Raw genomic sequence first — 20,692 nt, forward strand, 5'->3', positions numbered from 1 at the left:
CCACACAACTTCATGTACAGTAGCTTCGCTTTTTAAAATGTCTCTTTTAAACTTGATGAGAAACCGCATCTACGTTTGATTCTTAGAAATGAGTTCAAATAAAATCAGTGAAGTATACATGCTCTGGGTTACATTTATTTTAAACCATACGAATTTGCAGGCCAGAGTTGCAGGCCATGTGTTTGAAAATGCTCACATGTATGCGTGCATATGAAGCGAACACAAGTTCTAGTGCCCTTCAAACTTCAATGAAGTGTCTGTACCTCAAAAGTACGGAAACATCCTGGGCTAAAATAACGAACACTAAGCTTCTGCCTTTGAATAAACAGACAAAAGATGTACGAGTCCATTGTGGACAATAAACAATCCCTGGTCTTAAGTGTTCCCAGAGGTATGTTAAGGACAGGACGTTTGTTTTGAGGACGTGCTGGAAGCTCTAATCATACATCTGGGAGCGTTTACATGGCCTGCTCTCTGTGGTGTGTCCTCATGGTGAGCAGACACCATGTGCACAGGTCAATGCCAGCGGACTTCCTGCAAGAGAAATGAACGAATCGGCTAAGACATCTAACTCTGATTTATGACCCGAGTACGCGGGGTCTCAGACCCCTTAAGTTCATCATTGTGAGGAGGAGGTCGGCCTTCCCATTGGTCACTGTTGCGGGGTCTCAATCTGTTGACCCTCAAGGCCAAAGACTCTTACATTTGTAATTGAATAATCCATCACAATGATTGGGGGATTAAGGTTTTCTTCCTCAAAACATTAGAAACACAGCCACTGTTGAGTTTTGCATGGACAAACACCACTCTCATTATGATCCATGAATGTATCCTTCAAATTTCCAAATGTTCTTGTTATCTGTCTCGCACCTGAAGGTCCATATGGATGCCACACATGAACTAACACAACTCAATTTACGACCCCCTGAAGAGTGTTGGTAACCGTGTTTTTTTTTTTTAAATCCATCCGTTATTCCTAAACCTGCTTTTCATTCTTCTCCTGCAAACATACTGAATGGCCAAGCAAAGTACGAAACCTCCAAGAAAAACCTCTCATAAAACAATTAAATGAAGATTAATCCTGGATATATTATGTTGATGTGTGCACCACCAAATTCCAAGGAGGAACAGCAGGAAAACATTCCAAAGTAGCACGAATTTACCACATATATTTAACCACAAAGTGCAAAGGAGTGAGAAAGAGGATTCGGATTACCAGTAAAGCCTTAAGAAAATGAAATAATGACTTTTTCCCTGTTGCCCTTTGCCAGTGTTAAAGTTTTTAACTTTGCTATAAATCGCAAATTCATCGCAGGGTAATCTAAACGCTTTGAGTTCAGGCCTACAAAAGCATTCTTTCTAATATTGGACTTCGTGGTGGGCTCAATGGTGCAGCGAGGGAAATCTGGGGGGATTCTATCAATGCGCCTTTCGAGTCAAATTAAGACTCAAGTGTTTTAATCAAATCTTTCACAGTTTTTGACTGCCTCCACCTATTAAGATAGCCTGTTTGGGTTGGACAGTTCAGAAATGTCCTATCTTGCATTCATTTATATATCAAAAAAATAGATATAAGATTTACTTGAAGAAATATTGCATAAGACAGAAAAATAATTTAACCTCTTAAAACTATTTAATATTTGTAAAGTTGGACACGGTGTGTAATATATATTCATGTTCTCAAGGATTATGCATATTGAATCAAATTAAATATTAAATTGATTGTAAATTAATCAATGATTAATTTGTTTTTTTGTTTTAAACTGAGAACATCAGGCCAATTATATAAGACACTAAAGTGGATAACGGACAGAGAGGCATGCAATGCAAACCCAGGTTTTGCTTTTTCTGCATGAAAGAAACCCAAGATCCAAATCTCATCCCTTTGTGACTCTGCAGGGAGAGACGAACCCTCATCTGGATCCAATGTCCATGAAGTCTCCACGTCTCTCTGTTCTCCTTTCTTCTCGAAATGGAATATTGATTATTTGACTGGTTTATACTTCAAGTACCGGTACATGGAAATACTTGGGATGTGTGACATTCATTCCTCTCGCACCGGCCCGCCAAGAAAGAAGTTTCTGGATTTCAAAAAAGAAACACTACCATGTCAAGAACATTCATAAAAAGCCTTCATATGACCAGTGTTGGGGAAAGTTACTTTTAAAAGTAATGCATTACAATATTGCGTTACTCCCTTAACAAGTAACTAAGTAACTTAGTTACTTTTTTAGAAAAGTAATGCGTTATGTTACTTTTGCGTTACTTTCTTTCCCACCTGGGCTGGGCTTGTTTTTTTATAACACAAAAGTTATATTTTTGGGCAAATGTAAAGACCCTTTCATACCAAAAGTGAAATAATAATCCTCAGGCTGAATGAAATGTGTACAGTAGAGGAAAGCAAACAAGCAAACCTTTCTATCCATCTATAGTAATTTTTGCTTATTTAACTGAATCATCGAAGGTCAGAAACAAGTACATTGGTCAATAAAGTGAGATTAAATGCATAAAAATGTATGTTTTATTTTACATATTTAGTTATTGGAGGTTTGCATAGTATTCTGATTCTGCATTTCACTGACAGTATTCATTTGGAGGAATATTGAATATTTTTTTGTGCAAGTGAGATGAGCAAATGCTCACATTTAGTCTAGAACTACAATAAACATCATGTTCACACACACACACACACACACACACACACACACACACACACACACAAACACACATCTTAACATTAGGACAGGAGAGCTGTCAGTCAATAAATGGGAAAACAAAGTAACTTACTTATTTGAAAAAGTAACTCAGATATTTTGTTGTAAATTTTAAAAGTAATGCGTTACTTTACTAGTTACTTGAAAACGTAATCTGATTATGTAACTGAAGTTACTTGTAATGCATTTCCCCCAACACTGCATATGACACATTTAGTCTCCGATGTTCAGTGACAGAAGAAGACATTTTAGGCTAAATCGATTTTCTGAAGAAAATAAAAGCGACGTATTCAGCCGTGCAACTGGATTTTTCTTTACAAGCAATCTCCTTCAGTAACTTCTCACAGTTTGTGTCGGACAAATCCTAAAGGATCGTGCTCAAATTCAAAGGGATCGAGCCGGTGACAGTCTCGTGTGAGGCGCTCTCGGCTGCGTCTGCATGTAATACAGTCTGTTTACGATACTGCTAATCAAAACATGGCCTCAAATGAGCACCGACAGCATGTGGGCACCACCTGAGCGCACGAGAACAATGGCGAGGCATCTACACACGTTGCGCTCATATATGCGAGTAACATTAACCCAGCACACTCACAGACCAGAATCAGCCTGGATCTACCTGGATCCCATCAAACGTATATGCGTACACTTCCTGTTTGGCTCCTGTTGCTCGTCAACTAAGCTCCTCGGGCTTAGTGTAACAGTGTAAATGATATTTACTTGAAATCATCTGCTTTTTGTCATTAATAATCCTCGCCATATGACGCAAGTTAACACAAACTGTCTGTCAAACCAGTTTACAGGATAAGAACAATCACGGCGTGAGGGAGTAAAGGGGATTGTTTAAAAGACGGCGAATGCTGCTATTGCTGGTGAACGGAGTGAAATCACTAGCGTATGTTTCATAGTTGCTAGCCGAAAGCATTTTAAGATTGCGTTGTAAACCGTAAAGGATGTGGATTTGGGGCGAGTTCACACAAGCACCTGTCACTCTGTTCCAGATGATACAAAGGCTTGGCAGATGCTAATGGACATGCTCCAGTTTAGGAAATCTGATCCACTCACACATGAAGTACTCTTCTATTGAGCTCAGTGCGCTTCAGCTTCATGCCAAACACAGTGTCAGTGAAGCTTTGGGTGTTTTTTTAATATATAGCCTACATTAGGGATGTGCGCAACGACTACTTTCATTAACGTTTAAATGGAAATTTTGCAACCGTCTAGTCTAATGCCTGCAACAGACTGTGTGATTTCGGCAGTCCTATAAGATCATCATTACAAATAACACTTTACGACATGGATCTAATAAACTTGGGTACGACATGTATGTAGACTGTTTGATGATGACACCTATTGAATCGTAGGCTACGACATACGTTTTTTACATTTTAAAAACCATGTCACGTTGATCAATGCGCCATTTTATGTTGCATTTTTATTGGCTTGTCTGTAGACGTAGGTCGTAGCAGCAAACGCACTTTGAGATGATCATGCTAAATTTATGATACTGTCAGAAAATGATCGCTGGCAATCTTTGGTCGCAAGACCATGACAACGGCGGTATTTGAACTTCTCTCACTGCACGATGTAGGACCACCGTTTAGGAGCCACAACCACAGAAATCGCCAAGAATGGCCATCTTTCATCTGGGACAGCTCAAACCCGTATGTGACATTGCCACAACCGACCATAACACGACGGGCGGCAAAATCGAAAGAAAAGCTCGACTTATAGGCTACTGACAACTGCTGATATAGCAACTGTTCAAGTGTCAAGTTTCATTCATGTTTCTCCTTTAATCCAATATAAAACTTCATACCGTATTGCCCCATCATAACCGTTAGTTTAACAAGCCTATTAGCAAGCTCAATTGTTCTAAACTAGTTTGACATGACGAAATGGAAAGGTTTTGTGTAGGCTATTAAAATACTCCCTTATCTTGCTCATCTTCGAGTAGACATTTCTCTGAACCCCCCGCGAGCACCACAGAGAACACCAACGCATGCAAAATCTAAAATTAGATTTATTTTAAAAAAAAATTAAATCTTTTTTTCTGCTGCAGTTATACACTTTTTCAAAATATATTAATTTCAAAATGTAAAATTAACATGACGGTAATTTAAACGTAGCCTTTGAAAAATATATAAATCAAGAAATTAAATGTGCAAAATAATGTAAATGACAAGCTATTTCCAAGTCAGCAGAAGCAGTATCACTTTATCGACTAGTCTAATAGTCTCGCACATCCCTAAAATACATACATTTCATTTCTTTTAACAAAATATAGCCTAGCATTCCAAATATTCCCAATTCCCATTACAATGCTAAAAATAAATAGATGGATAGCAAATAAAAAATTTAACTATTAATTTAATGAAACAGAGGTAACTGTTAAAATAATTAAAGATATAACAAAAAATATAAAAAAACATCTAACTTTTTATGAAATATGACCCAATTTTATGAAATTCTTTGTTTCAAGAATGACATACACACACACACACACACACACACACCTGGTTCGCTATCTTTGTGTTAGACTCTCCATAGACGTACGTAATGGTTTTTATATTATACAAACTGTATATTCTATCCCTTTACAATAACCCTAAACCCAAACCTGCCCACCACAGAAAAAAATCTGCATTTTTAATTTAAAAAAACAACTCCTGAATGATTTATAAACTTGTTTCCTCATGGGGACCTCAATTTAAGTAAAACGAGTCCCCATGAATCAGTGTGCATTCAGGTTGAAGTCCCCACCGGGATAGAAAAACAAGCACACACACTCACACACACCTGTCTATAATTAGCCACAGACTTTTCCCGGCAGACGTACAAATCTGGGAAAACCATGAGTGTACCTCTGATACTAATTTGCTGGGCATGACTGGCCCAGCCTGGCATAGACTTATCTAAGCTGATCTTACAGCAGATCCGCCATGCCATATCAGTGCAAACATTACTCTGATTTTAGTAGAGATAATAGTTCGAGAGACAGGAAGTGGTAATGTAATAAATAATATCTGCAGTATAATTGGCTAAAGAGGCACAATAAGGCTTACTCAGAACTCCCAGACAAATACATTCTCTGTTGAACTCATACTTCACGCCGCGAGGTGAGTAAGGCTTGTTAACTAAACATCTCTTGATATTTGGAGCCAAACCAACCAAACCGAGGGGTCCACAATTAAGGCCCAGCCAAAACAAGGTACAAAGCCTCATTCGCTTTGTGACTAAACCACAATCTGACCCCAGGTTCACCTTGACATGTTCCAGAACCGCCTGCTGCTTATCAGTCCACCGTCTGCTGTTCTACTGAGAGCCACTAGAGGCCACCACACCACTTCTATAGTAGATTATACAATCATAACAATGATCCAATTCAATAAGAAAACTGTTTGGACCCCAGGAATTGATCTCATGTTTGTATCTACATAAACAAAGGTACTGGAAAAATATATATAAACTGACTGTTGATTGTTTGACTGGAGCTTGTTTCATAAATGAAATACAAGATGCAATTATGAGTCACAGTTTACCAAGCAAATTTATTTTTATTTGAACACAAACAAACTCTGGAGCTACTCTAATCAGCGTCCAGTTATAGAAAAAAATCCTCAGATGTGTGTTGCTCTTCGACAGATCGGAGCACATCTGCCCATGTGTCACAGTTAGCATGTGATGTTTTGTCTACGCCCAATTCGTTTTAAAACGCCCAACTACTTTCCCAGTACTTTCCATTTCAGGGTTCAAGAAACCAGGAAATTATAAACTATAAGTCCTAAGTGTCTCTGGCCTGCTGTCCCGGACACAGGTTTAGCCAATGGGGTGAATCTATAGCGGTTTCACCAGAGAAACACTATTACCAACGTAATTGAGCCCAGGAGCGCTTTCAATCTTTCCAGGAAACTCAGCATCATTATCGTCCATGGTGCAGAAATACCAGCGAGAGACTTCACTCTTCATCAGAGATAGACTTTATCACTTCTCTTGCGACATAAGATATTTAAAATATTTTTATTATTATTTATTTGAGCTGCACAGATGTTTAGTGAGACAGAAAAGAGAAAATTAATATCAGCAAGTGAACTGGAGGTGATTGAAGCAATAAAGGAGTGAAAAATAGCCAAAGATGGAGATTAAAACACAAGAAAGAAACTAGATAATTTAAAGAACATTTACCGGGTAACCGTCGCGCCCAGGTTTGCCCTGTACAAAGAAAAATTGGGTATAATAAATAAATAAATATAATCCTAGGATAAAAAAAGATTACAAATCTTAAGGCTCCAAAAGGAGGTTTTCAACAGCGAAGCATTTTTGGTTCCACAAAAAACCTTTCAGGGAACAGTTTCTTAAAAGACCCTTTTTTTTCTTAGAAGGACATTTTAATAATCCAAATAAGTTTTTAACATTATAAAGAACCTCTTGCGCAATGGAAAAGTTCCATGAATATTAAAGGTTCTTAATAAACCGTTAATGCCAATGAGGAAACTTTATTTTTAAGTGTAACATCATGACAGTTTTCATTATCCAAAGAATCCACGGTTAATTTCATGAAAAAAAAAGATAAATATTGATTACACTTTATTTTAAGGAGTCCGTGTTACAGTGTAATTATACATTTAAGTAATAATAATTAACTACATGAACTTACTATAGGGTTAGGAATAGATTAGTTGCGTGTAATTATGCATAATTTATAGTTATTACTACAGTAACTACGTAACGTGTAACAAGGACACTGTAAAATAAAGTGGGTTACACTTTATTTTAAGGTGTCATTGTTACAGTGTAATTATATATTGAAGTACTGAGTAATATTAAGCAACTACATGTACTTACTATAGGGTTATAGTAGGATTAGGTTACTACTATGTAGTAGTAGTAGTAGTATGTAACATAGTAGTTATTACTATGGTAAGTACATGTAACATAACAAGGACACTGTAAAATTAGTGTTACCATAAAGTGTTACCTATATATTTTTAAATTCAGTGTGATGAATTTTAATATATTGTAGTCACACAATTTGACAAATTGCAGTCGCACAATTTGACATCCGCAAGCATTAAACAATCATAAATCATAAAATACGGATTAGAAGCTACGTATCTGCTTGCAACAAGGTGTTGACGGCTTGATTTGAACCTAAATCTAAAGCAGGTGTCAGACAGTCTGCAACCTGTTGTTTCACTGTGTTACACTTTTGTTGGTTACAAGAATATTAACAGTGGATCAGAAGCACCGGATCTTCTAGAAGCCGCTCTGCTTCTCAGCTAAATATTCCAGAACTTCATTTTTTAGCATTATTCTATAACTTTATTCTAGCTTTATTTTAGAATCTCAGAAGCGCTGGTGTGAGTATTCTAGAATGCTATTATTTCGGCTCAGATGTGAAGATTGTAGAAATTGCAAATATTCCCAAATGTAAAAATTGCAGGAGCTATGAAAGATCCCAGAACTTTGAAGGCAGTTTCTCAGCTTTTATGACTCACCCTTCAAACGTTTTGTCAGCCTTACCACAATACAGAGCTCATATCTGCTGCGTGTCATTATTTTGAAGTGTGAGGACGGGGTACTTACTGGGGGTCCTGAAAAATAAAGAAAACACAACAAAGAGACGTGTAAAACAAAGCCAAATGTCTTTTCACTTTCAGTTTAACTTACGATAAAAAAAAATACACTTTCACTCTTTCACCAAAAAGGAAAACCTCTAAATAAATGTTTCCTGATACAACATGGCACAATGATGCATGTCAGGTAAGTGTTATGACCCTTAGAGGAGACAAAGAGGTTTAAGAGACACATTGAAGTTTTATGAGGCAGAAAGTTGTTGGTATTTACTGACGTCTAGACGCTGACAGAACTCGCTCCTCTTAAGAGTTTAAAGAAAACATTCACTCAGCACAGTCAAGCTCTGACCGTTGGGAATGAAACCGCTTCACCATTTGGAAAGCATTTACCCAGGCTAAAAAAATATGTTCTAAGAACGTGTTGCTAACGTTCCTATTATGTTATGAAAAATTTATTTCTGAATGTTCTCTAAACGCTCAAAAAAAAAAAATCAAGTTTTTTCTTGGTTATGCAAACGTTGAGGAAAACTTTTACTTTTGTTCATTCTTCGAAGATTATGGGAATGTTCTTTGAACATTATGAAGATGTTCTCATTCGTTTTAAAAACATTATTAAAGACCAGATAACTTTGATCTATATGTCGGCTAACTGGAAGAAGGTCTGTTCATAACTTTTTGTCCTGAGAATGTTAAGGTAAGTGCAAGAAGGTAAAAGAGAAAGAGTTTGAATGTGTGTGTGTGTGTGTGTGTGCTTTATAGAGATAACTGAAGACATTAAAGACATCGTTTAGTAAAAAGATTGATCTTTCAATTGATGAGGGTTGTAATTGAATGAGCGCTTTTTAACGATTGAGTTATCATGGACGCATGCGACCCGCCTAATGTTTGCGCTGATTAGTCTGCTAAATATCTTCCAGCTTTCCAACCATATTTTCTCTCTCACACTCTAGAGAAACAAACAAACTGTTGTGCAACAGAGAACCTCCTCCATCCATTTCCACATTCGACTCTTCCCGCCCGCATTACGACCCAACCTACAACAAGCACGCACTGTTAAACAGAACCACATCTAGCAGACTTAGTGACAAAATGACCCACTATCTCTATGTAAATAAAGTGTTCTGCCAGCGTTTGAAGTTCCTCTCCCAGGGCAGCGGAGCTGGAACAAGTTTGAAAAACAGATGTAAAAAATTGTCATTCTGTCCAAATGCCAGTTGAATGGGAACTCCACGATCCAAGATAAAATCAGATCTGGTCAGGAGGTGAATATAGGTTCTGCTGCACAAACTGTACACATTATCCAAATATACGGCATACAGGTGAAACTGGAAAAATTTGAATATCGTGCAAAAGTTCATTTATTTCAGTAATTCAACTTAAAAGGTGAAACTAATGTCTTATATAGACTCATTACATGCAAAGTGAGATATTTCAAGCCTTTATTTGTTATAATTTTGATGATTCTGGCTTACAGCTTATGAAAACCCCAAATTCAAAATTAGAATATTGTGAAAAGATTTTCAGCTGTAAGCCATAATCATAAAAATTATAACAAATAAAGGCTTGAAATATCTCACTTTGCATGTAATGAGTCTATATAATATATTAGTTTCACCTTTTAAGTTGAATTACTGAAATAAATGAACTTTTGCAGGATATTCTCATTTTTCGAGTTTCACCTGTAGCTACTTAAGGTCATGGATGTTTTCAGGCAAGACATTATCCGGACACCTTCTTAAACCTCACAAGCTGTACTGATGGCTTCTAGAACAAGTGACGCGACAATGAATCATTCTGAATCTGTGCCCTTGAGAGTGTGCACGTGTGTGTCAACCGCACAGCTCACTTAGAAATACATCAGCATCTTTATTTGTCATAAACATCAGTCTGAGTTTAATACCTCTGAATCATCTGAGGGTCGGTGACTCAAAACCACATTCATTGAGGATTTCCTCCCTGTCACATCTAATGATTATGAATTAAGCTCACTAGCAACAATGTTTATAGCAATGCGCTAGACATCAAGAGCAGACGACATAAATGAAGAGATGGCACTCACCGGGGTCACCTCTTCTGCCCATCCGTCCACGTTTCCCAGGAGGACCTGAAGGAGAGACAGAGAATGACTTGATAAATATCTTACATAAAATACATTTTGGAATTGATCATTACATGAGTCATTACTGAGGTTTGTGAACACATGGATTTATTAAAAGGATCTTCCGATCAGATATTTGTGTGAACGCTGATTCAATGATGAAGAAGGTACAAATAATGACAGTCTTTATTAAACATAAGCCAGCGACTCGAAACAGTGTGCCACGCACAAACAATACCAGACCAAGAATGAGCAAAGGTGAGGAACTTAAATACATATGGTGATAAATGAAATAATGAACAGCTGTGATGATTAAATTAATATCCATGATAACTGGTTATGGTGGGAAAAGGAGAATAAAAGACCACAAGAAAACAGGAGACTAAACAGACTGATAGAAAACGAAACCAAAAGCATAACTGTGACAAACGCTGAGCTGAAACAATAATGAACTTAGTTCATTTAAAATATATATTGCATATATAGTGGTCAGTTTCACAAAGAAATGTGTTACATTTGACAACCAAATCAACATCTTTTTTTTTAATAAATGTTTTACTTTTTTAGTACCATTAGGGTTTTTAATGTGACGTTATTTTCATGACAATAATTGTTATTTTTTTGTAATGCAGCATTTAGCCGAACGTTTTGGTTAACTTAATCTTGTATTTTTATTTGATGTATTAGTTTGAGATCAAACAATAATTGTTGGACCCCTTGTTAAAGTTAATGTAAAAAAAATCTGATTCTCATTCAATATAATACAGAAATGAATATCATCTTACCTGATAGTAAAACAAATATTTGTTGGATTATGGAAATGAGAATTTTAACTGGGATACTTGGAGAGGTTAAATTTGCTTAATTGTCATAAAAATAAAATTATTATTATTATTGTCAATGCTAAATGCTAAATGTTTTTTTTTCTTTCTTTTTTTGGAGTGAAATCCGACCTGGACATATGAGCCAAATGGCAGTAACTTGACCTTGGCAGTAGAAAGGTGTAAAAAAAAAGCACTACATGTGTGATGTGGAAACCAGTCCCATTTGAGTTTAAACTATGGAAAAGATCAGGATTAGGTTCAAATCAATGGTTCACCGATAAACGCAGATGAAGTATGCATTTCTGTGCATGAGGCATCTGGGCACCTCGCATCACTTCCTGTTCGTGTATATGTAAGTCAGAACAAAGCAGCCGAGGGCATACCTCCCAGACGGTAGCCAGGTCCCCCTTCTTCCCTCCTCTCTGTTCCTCTGGTTAACCGATTAACCCCCTCCTTCTCTCTGTCCCTTGGGCACTAAATCACTTCCATCAACCTTTTTTCCCTCCCTTAGGTACTGTGAAATAGAAACCATACCTGAGCTTGGCAGGAGAGGGGGATTCTGGGATGCTAACAAGCTTGGGTCGCAGACTCGCTCTTCTTGTTGGCATTATTGTTATTTTTCTAGGTTAATCAACCCCTGCTGGTTTAACCCCTATTACAAAGATTGTCAAGAAAGGGTCTCAGGGTTTCACATCCCTGTGGTTCACTTTTCTAAATCTAGTGCATCCAGCATCCTTACAGGAATGTTCAAAGTTCAATACAACTTAAACTGTATCGCATCTGTGACACGCAGTCGAATAACACAGGAAATACATTCTACATGTCTCTCAGTTATTTATTTATTCATTTATTTTTGCAGTTTTTGGCTTTTTATTATGATAGGAGAGTGAGTAGACAGGAAGCGAAGTGGAAGAGAGAAAGGGGGACGGGATCGGGAAAGGTCCATGAGCCGGAAATCGAACTCGGGTCACCCGAGCTGCCCACAGGGCGCTGACGATGGGACATAATTTTCAACTTGACTGCAATGTTTCATTCTCCATCATTCAATGCATATTGCCTGTACATAAATCAACTTTAATGTAATGTCATCGCTCTATCGCCTATTGCCTCAATGGTGTACAGTGTCTTTGGGCGGATTGCTGAGTAACAGTAATTTCTGGATTGTTTGTGAATTGATCTTAGGCCCTGTTTACACCTGGTATTAAGATGCATTTTGGTCAATCGCACCTATACGAGGGAGACATATTCCCGTTTACACCTGGTGTCTCTTTTGTCCACTTTCAACCGCTTCTGTCCAGATTTCTTCAATAGGGTCTATGGGTGGTAAAATGTATGGGTTTTAAAGATCTTTCGATCTAATGGACAAAATAAGCTCGCGCAATTGAACGTTCCTGCACTGTAAAAAATATGTTCATTATTTGTAATCTCAACTCATTTCCCTTTGTCAAATCAACTTAGATAATTAATGTAGTTCAGATAACACACTCTTTTGAGTTTCTATTGATTAAACCAATCTCCTTCATTACATTAACTCAATTGTTTAATTTAAATGAACTCAAATTCTTAAGGCAACCAGGTAACTTACTTTTTTAAGTTATACCAACAATATTTTTGTACAGTGTGGAGACTATAAACATACTGAGAACATCAGCTTTCATTTCTGCTCTGACAGCCGCAAGACGACGCGGAGCGCTGTGAGCGTGTGTTAGAAATCAGGAATGGTGAGAGGACATTGTGCTTGGTACAGTACATTTTTCATCTTCAAACCAAACTTGGGTCTTCAGACGACAAAGTTTAAATCCCGTCTGGCTAGAGCGCTTCCCATAATGTTCACGTGTTAGGACAGTAGGTGGAGAGTAGGCGTCTTTTGTGGCTGTTTGAACGCATTCGACCACATGAGCGTTTATACTACGAAAGCAATCCAGTTCAGTGCGTTTTCAACTTCCTCTGCAAGTGGTCGAAAGTGGACAGGCTCAAAACATTTTAGACCCATGAACCTGAATTTAGCCTTGTCCACCTGTGATCCGATCGACCAAAACGCATCTCAATGGCAGGTGTAAACAGGGCCGTAGTGATTTAGGAGTCCTCTCGACTACCCCTAACTTTTCACCGATTTAGAGTTTCTCCTAAATCGACAAGTTAGGAGCTACTTTTAGCCTTAGTGGCACTGAAATCACATGCTTTGCTTTTAATACTTGTTTTAACAAAAATGAGATACACATTGCTGCTTCAAAAACCCTCCAGGTTGAATTTCATTTCTAAGTACAAACTGAGGAAGTTGTTATCCATGGTAAAGGACAGCATTGATGCTTAACTTATAAACTGAACTCAAAACTTGTATAAAACCTGTAACATTCCTTGCCATAGGTTAAAGGTCACTAAGTGTACTGGAAGTTGCTTTGTACAAACCTGTCTATATCTTTCTTGTTAAGAAGACTTTCAGTCTTTGTCTGTACATTTTATCTTACGCCATTCTCTCTCTGTTGCTCTCTCTCTTATGTGGTCTGTTCTATATAATGCACGGCTTTCGGCTCAACTTCCCCTACAGTAATGACGTTCCAGTGTTTGTGTACGATAATAACACAAATCATAGTCAACACAGTGAAAATAGTGAGCCGTAGCTTCATCTTTAAGCTCTAGCTTACTGCACTACACAGTATTAAATTACAAAAGACCAAACCACAACGGCTATAAATACAAGTGTGACTATGTTCTTCACTAACAGAACCCATAAACACCGCGAGGAACTCTGAGACACTGGGCTGACGGCTCAATGCTGAAGACGCCAAAGAAAGGGGCCTCTCGAGCTTTTTATCTGTCAGCATTTGATGAACTGTCTCATGGACAATTATCATAGAAGTAACAACTGCAAGATTAAAAACTGGAATCTGGATGCAATCGAGGTCTTCGCCGTCTTTTGGTCTCCCCGATAGCTGTCCCGTTATGTGAACATTAAGAAATCAGATAATTGAAGTGTATCATTATTCTCCGCTTTGACGATCTAACCGCTCGGCGGAATTCCAATCCTTATCCGATTGAGAAAATCTGGTTCTTATAGTCATGCAAAGGCTTGATTTAGCTACTGTGACATTTGGTCTAAAGCAAATGAAAACGTCATTGTTTTCCTCCGGCTTTGTGTCGGGAGCGACTGTTCGCAATAAGCGTCGGCAGTGAGATCGCAGAATTCGATCCTCTCGGTTCCTTAACCACAACTGGAGTTTTCCTCTCCAATATCCCTCGCTGACAAAATTAAATTCTAAAAATGGAACGGAAATTAAATTAATACCAGAAGGTGTGTGTGGTTTGTGTGGACATCACCGTGACAAACCTTTGTCCCAGGCAAATTTAAACATAATCTGACAGGAAGTTCACACATTATCTTTCAGTTATCAAACATCTGCAACTCAATGAAATAATACACTAAACTTGCACCAGTTTCTATACCTATTGAAAATCCAATCATGAAATAGTCGTAACCACTCACTTTAAATGAGAGGTTGATTAATAAAATGTTGGGTTAAAATGGGTGAAAATGTGTATTTCAGAGGCTGTAACCATTTCCCTTTTCACTATTTACCATCATTTAACATGTTTGCAGTTCATGTAAGCAGTCTTGTGATGTGACAGATACATGTAATAAATCAAATGATGTATAAAAAATATATAATAATTATACAAGAATTTAGATAAATGGTTTACTTGCAACTGTTTGAAATGCCACATCAATGAGATATTGATAATTTAAGCACTTTTTTTTATCACTAGGACATTCATTGCGCTTTAACAAACCGCTTTCATGTTCATGCAAAATGCAAAAACAGAGCGAGTTATTTGGCTTGCTGTGATGTCTGACAGGTGGTTTATGTTGACTTGTGGGGGGATTGTATCAGAGCAGGAACTCTGACTGTCAAATCAAATGCTGCTCTCATGAGAGATCACGAACAGCCAAATAACAGAGCCCAAGTCAACCGTTTCAAATGAGGAGAGGCGATGTGTGTTATCTGGGCATTCCGATGTGTGTGAGTGTGTTTGTGTGCAGATGTAAGATGGTTCAAGTGTCAGGTGTTACATAGAAATGATACAGAATGAGCCATCACACATGGAGTTCTGAAGCGATTGATGTTTTTGTACATTATAAATGACATGTCTTGAACACTTGCTTTCTTGTCATGCTTTGCATGTGCTATTAAATGATAGTGTAATTTAAGCTTGATCATTGCAGTGAATATGTCAATCTGATCTCTGCTTATGTGCACCGCCGTGCTGTACTAAATTAACTGCAAAAATATCTTACTGTATTTCAGCCTTAAAGGGATAGTTCACCCAAAAATGAAAATTCTGTCATTAATTACCCTCGTCGTTTCAAACCCGTCAGGCTTTCGTTCATCTTCGGAACATAAGTTGAGTTTTCTGTCCCTTCATTGACAGCTACACAACTGACACTTTGACACTTCAAAAAGTTGATTAAGAGATCGTAAAACTAATCCATATGAATTAAGTGGTTTATTTCAAAATTTTCTGAAGAGACATGATCATTTTATATTATAAACAAATTGAATTTAGGCTTTTTTCACATATAAACATTTATCAACTCACACATCAGTTGTGGTAAACGGAAACTCAAGTATGTTCGCTTGACGTGCGAGAACCAATGAGGTTCATCCTCGTGTTACGCGGCACGTTTGAGCTTCAGCAAGAACCAATGAGGTTAATTCTGGTGTTACGCAACATGTTTGAGCTTCTGCAAGAACCAATGAGGTTCATTCTGGTGTTACGCAGCATGTTTGAGCTTCTGCAAGAACCAATGAGTTTTTTCTCGTGAGTCAAGCTGGTTCGGCTGAGCTTCTGTTTATGTTCGCTGATCAAAGTTAATATGCATATAAAAGCCTAAATTAAATCTGTTCATCATATAAAGCGATCGAGTCTCTTGAGAGAACTTGGTCTAAACCGCTGGATCATATGGATTTGCTTTACGATCTCTTTATGAACTTTTTGAAGCGTCAAAGTGGTAGTTTCGAAGAGACAGAAAGCTCGCAGATATTAAATATGACTTTAAATATGATATGCAATTGCACATCTTCTTTGAGTTTCCTCCTATTATTGTGGCTTTCTGGTGCCTGTTTTGTATTGTTTAAGCTTTGTTGAAAAGCCAAAGAACAGCAGAGGAAACCTGGCCATCAGGCATTCAAATTAGAATAACCATGCACAATTCGCTCAAATGATTTTAATAAAATATGTATATATTTTTTTTTTCAGTTTGTTAGCCTATTTTAGCTTTAAACATTACAAAAACTGTAGATTTTTATGCATCTGCAGCATCTGCACACAGTTATTGTCCAAGCCACAGCAAAACAAACAGAGATTTCACCTCTTCTAAACACGGCCCATCTAACATCGCTTTTCTGCAAAGATTAAATCAACAATTTAAGCCGCACTGTACCAAAAAACATATGGAACTCGCCATTAGCATGTAAATGTAAGGCGTGAGGGTTGGCGTTTGCCCGTGTAAGTGCGGCTATTAGGAGTTTGCCCATTGCGTGATGGAGTGTTAACTCTGTTAACTCTCTTGACCTCCAGATAAACAACTCTTGTCGCTCCACCCCCAGCCGCCTGGCCTGGCAGTGAAACATTTCCATCTGTTTGTTGACGCTGGAAGTGTTGGTGTTTATGAGAGGGGCCGGCCTCCACTGGGTCCCAGACACTCGTTGGGTGGCTCTCCCATTAGCACAAGTGATTATAATAGTGAACAGTGAGAGGATGTTCAGACTCACGCCCCATCACATGCAGCATGACAAAAGTTGCCCCGGGGCGTTATGAGAAGATTTCGGATTCATTCTAATCATCGTAGGTTGAAAGGTCATGGAGTTGCTACTCATTAAGACAGGTAAGAGGTGAAAGTCATAAATCACTTACAATTTAGCGGCACAGGAAACGTGACTGCACACAAATTGATAACACATTACATAAACCTGATGTTTCCTACACGTTTTCAGCTTATTATTTCAGTCATAATAAGCTCCATAATGATATATTTATCTTATCTGAAAATAAACAATGGAACAAGTTGACTGTAAGACTTTCCTGATACTGTATATACATAAGCCGAACATTACTGTGATATAATCAAATCAGACACCACTTGCTTTCTTCAGAGGTGTTAGACCCGTAATCCTATTATAGTTACAAAACAAGGGTTCAGGGTCCAAAACCAAGTATCAAATGCAGGTAAAAATAGGCTTTGTATAGTAAGTAGGCTTTGTAGTGAGTAATTACAATGCCAGTTGGCCAGTGATTATTAGGAACTGCAACATAATACACGGTTTAAATAGAATTGTGAGAGCGATAATCTGACCCTCATTCATTTCAAAGACATACAAGCCGTCTACTAAGATCTTTCATAAGGCGTGTATCTTCACATCAGGTTACAAAAGCCTTTGACCTATATATAAAAAATGTTTCTTGTTTTTTTCTTCTTCAAATCTATATATGTATATATATACACACTTTAGTCATTTTTTTGTCAAAAAAATGTTTTTACATAAATGTTTTACAAATTATATTTATAATTATATAATTTAAGAAAATATAAACATTTATAATTTATTTTAAAAAACTTATATAATTATAAATAATAATAAAAAATATAAAAAACATTTGTTTTTAAATTATATAATTATAAATAAATATAAATTTTAAAATATATTTATGTAAATAATTTTTATACAAATAAATAATATTTATAAAAATATACATATTTATACAAATATATATTTATATATGTTTTAAAAATTAAATAAAAAAATAATCAATTAAAAAATTATGTGGTCAGTAATTTGAAATCCTATTCTCAGAATTGTGAAGAGAACATTCGAGAATGAAGTTAATCTTATCCGCTGACAGCCAGTTGTTATTCAGTATAAACTGGACTGCACCTTCTGTCCACCTGAATGTCATCTGGTGTAGATCGGTGGTATCTTGTGACAAACACATGTGAGAAGCTAACAGCAAACAAGTACATGATCAAGTGGTCTTGATTCCCAGATTACACACTCGTATTTTGGCGCTCCTTTAAACCCTAGGCATAACAGTTTGAATAAGCATGCAAGGTATGCACTTGGTATGCTAGAACTTTACTAGAACAGCGTTACTTGTGATTGCCTGTTTTTAAATAATGCTAATCAACTCACACAGTCCGAGATGAAAAACATTCGTAACTCGAGTGGATCCCTGGATGTTTTACTAAATAGAGCATTACTGCAGCCTGTTAGCATTAAATCAGTTTCTGATGACTGTAAACCACAAGTTCAGGTTTTGGGGAAGCGGAAATCTTTTCAGCAGGTTTTATTATTGATGTGAAAATCACTGTAACATGAGCCAAGCTTTTATTAGGAAAGAATTTGTTTAACCATGCCTGGTGACCACAACATTAGTGCGGGTATCATAATCTTAATGTATCCTTTTAGCTTTGCAGCCACTTCAGTTGTTCATTGATAGAACATGTTTGATCGTGTAGTATTTTCAGATTACCTAAGACTATAGAGGGTCATACTCAGTCTCATGTAAGTTTATGAGTAGGACTTTATCTTATTAAAGGAACACTCCACTTTTTTGGGAAATAGGCTAATTTTCCAACTCCCAAACAGTTGAGTTTTACCATTTTCGAATCCATTCAGCCGATCTCCTGGTCTGGCGGTAGCACTTTTAGCATAGCTTAGCATAGATCATTGAATCTGATTAGACCGTTAGCATCTCTCTCAAAAAAATGACCAAAGAGTTTCGATGTTTTTCCTATTTATTTCATTTTCTGTCGGTCTTAGTACATGATGTAACTACAGAAGAGTCAATTTTTAAATAGGAAAAATATCGAAACTCTTTGGTCATTTTTTTGAGAGAGATGCTAACAGTCTAATCAGATTCAATGATCTATGCTAAGCTATGCTAAAAGTGCTACCGCCAGGCCCGGAGATCGGCTGAATGGATTCGAAAACAGATAAACTCAACTGTTTAACTCTAGGGGAGTTGGAAAATTAGCCTATTTCCAAAAAAAGTGGAGTGTTCTTTTAAACTGTGTGAGAAGAAGATTGCCAGAGAAGAGGATAGGGGTCCAGATTGACAGCGCTTTCTGTGCAGGGTGACCTTGGGAACATATTTACATCCATGTTGTAGCACTTTCGAAATGCTGCCATCAGATCACAAGCCTCTAAGCATTTCAGACATTTGGTTGAGCAGCCAAATACAGTCAGACAAAGATGACTGGCTATCATTTACACCTCTAAACACCTAACTCATTGATTCCACAGCAGAGAGCGCCAGAAGCTTCGGTGAACACCTCATTCCTCACAGGAAAACTGAGAAAGTGTGGAGAGAGTGAGAAAAGGAGAGAGACAGATAGAGGGAGAGAGAATTCACTGTGTTGAAATTGCTGATATTACGAGTGTCAAAATATATTTTTATATTTATAAATATATTTTACAAAATATAATATATTTTTATATTTACCATCCTGATAAATATAAACAAATATTTTTTAAATAATATTATAAACATTTTTTAAATATATTTATCAGGATGGACAAGTAGATATAGTGACTGAAATGCTTACATATAATACTATATATATTAAGATAAAATAAAATAAAATGTACGCTACAGAAAATAAAAGCCCTGGATAAAGGGGAAAAGAAAATAACACCATCAAAAAGTCATAAAAATAAAACACAATCTACTTGACCATCCTGATAAATATAACAAATCAATCTCTTTTTTTGAATAATATAAATAATAGTATATATTTAAAAAATAAAATAAGACAAAACACAAGTGGTAAATTATGTTTTGTTTGTTTTTTGCTAAACAAAATCAAAGCACATCTGATTAGCGACACCAGAAAAGAAAGACGCAAATCTGAAAAATATGTTCTCTGAGCTATAGTATTTTACATAAATGTCTATAGTAGCCAGACAATTTCTTTGTTTACAGACATAAAAAGAAAACACAGAAAACGTAAACACTCCAGGATAAATGGACTGAAAATTCTAGCTAAATCAAACTTGTCAGCTCTGAATATAAATCATTATTGTATGTTTAACACAGTGACTTGGGCTTGAACACATGCAGTTTTGAACACAGATTTTTTTAATAAGCTCAATAATTAATTTCTAACTAGAAATCCTCCATAGTGGGCCTTCAAATGAATAGCTGAGAGCGAAAACATGGTCAGAACGACATAAGAGTGAGTAAATGACCATTTCAATTTTGAAATAGACTATAAAATAAATGCAGTTTTTAAAATGTAACTTACAATTAACATTTCAATTGAAAGCATATTTTGAAAGAAAATAAAACTTTCAAATCACTGGTTTAAAATGAAAACAATTCTTGACTGAAACACTATTTTATATATATATATATATCTGCGCCAGGCACACTTCACTCAACAAGATCAGATTCTTGGCCTTTCATTGCACCGAAAGCTCAAAA

The 20,692-nt window shown here is 36.7% G+C and overlaps 1 protein-coding gene across 3 annotated transcripts in view; it reads right to left on the reverse strand.

The window, feature by feature from the left end:
* col23a1a (collagen type XXIII alpha 1 chain a) overlaps positions 1 to 20,692 on the reverse strand; it is a 130,387-nt gene that overhangs the window by 27,789 nt on the left and 81,906 nt on the right. For 2 of the 3 annotated variants that reach the window (XM_079630068.1, XM_079630067.1), the window contains exon 1: positions 6,900 to 6,920. Coding sequence is in view for 1 of the 3 variants with exons in the window: in XM_079630069.1 (XP_079486195.1) it covers positions 6,900 to 6,926; positions 8,301 to 8,308; positions 10,350 to 10,394 (80 nt within the window). In the remaining 2 variants the exon portion in view is untranslated. Of the gene's footprint in view, positions 1 to 6,899; positions 6,927 to 8,300; positions 8,309 to 10,349; positions 10,395 to 20,692 lie in introns of those variants that run through there. The other variant, XM_079630069.1, reaches the window with a different exon arrangement.

The sequence above is a fragment of the Phoxinus phoxinus genome (assembly GCF_949152265.1).
Source record: "Phoxinus phoxinus genome assembly, chromosome: 12".
Classification (NCBI taxonomy): domain Eukaryota; kingdom Metazoa; phylum Chordata; class Actinopteri; order Cypriniformes; family Leuciscidae; genus Phoxinus; species Phoxinus phoxinus.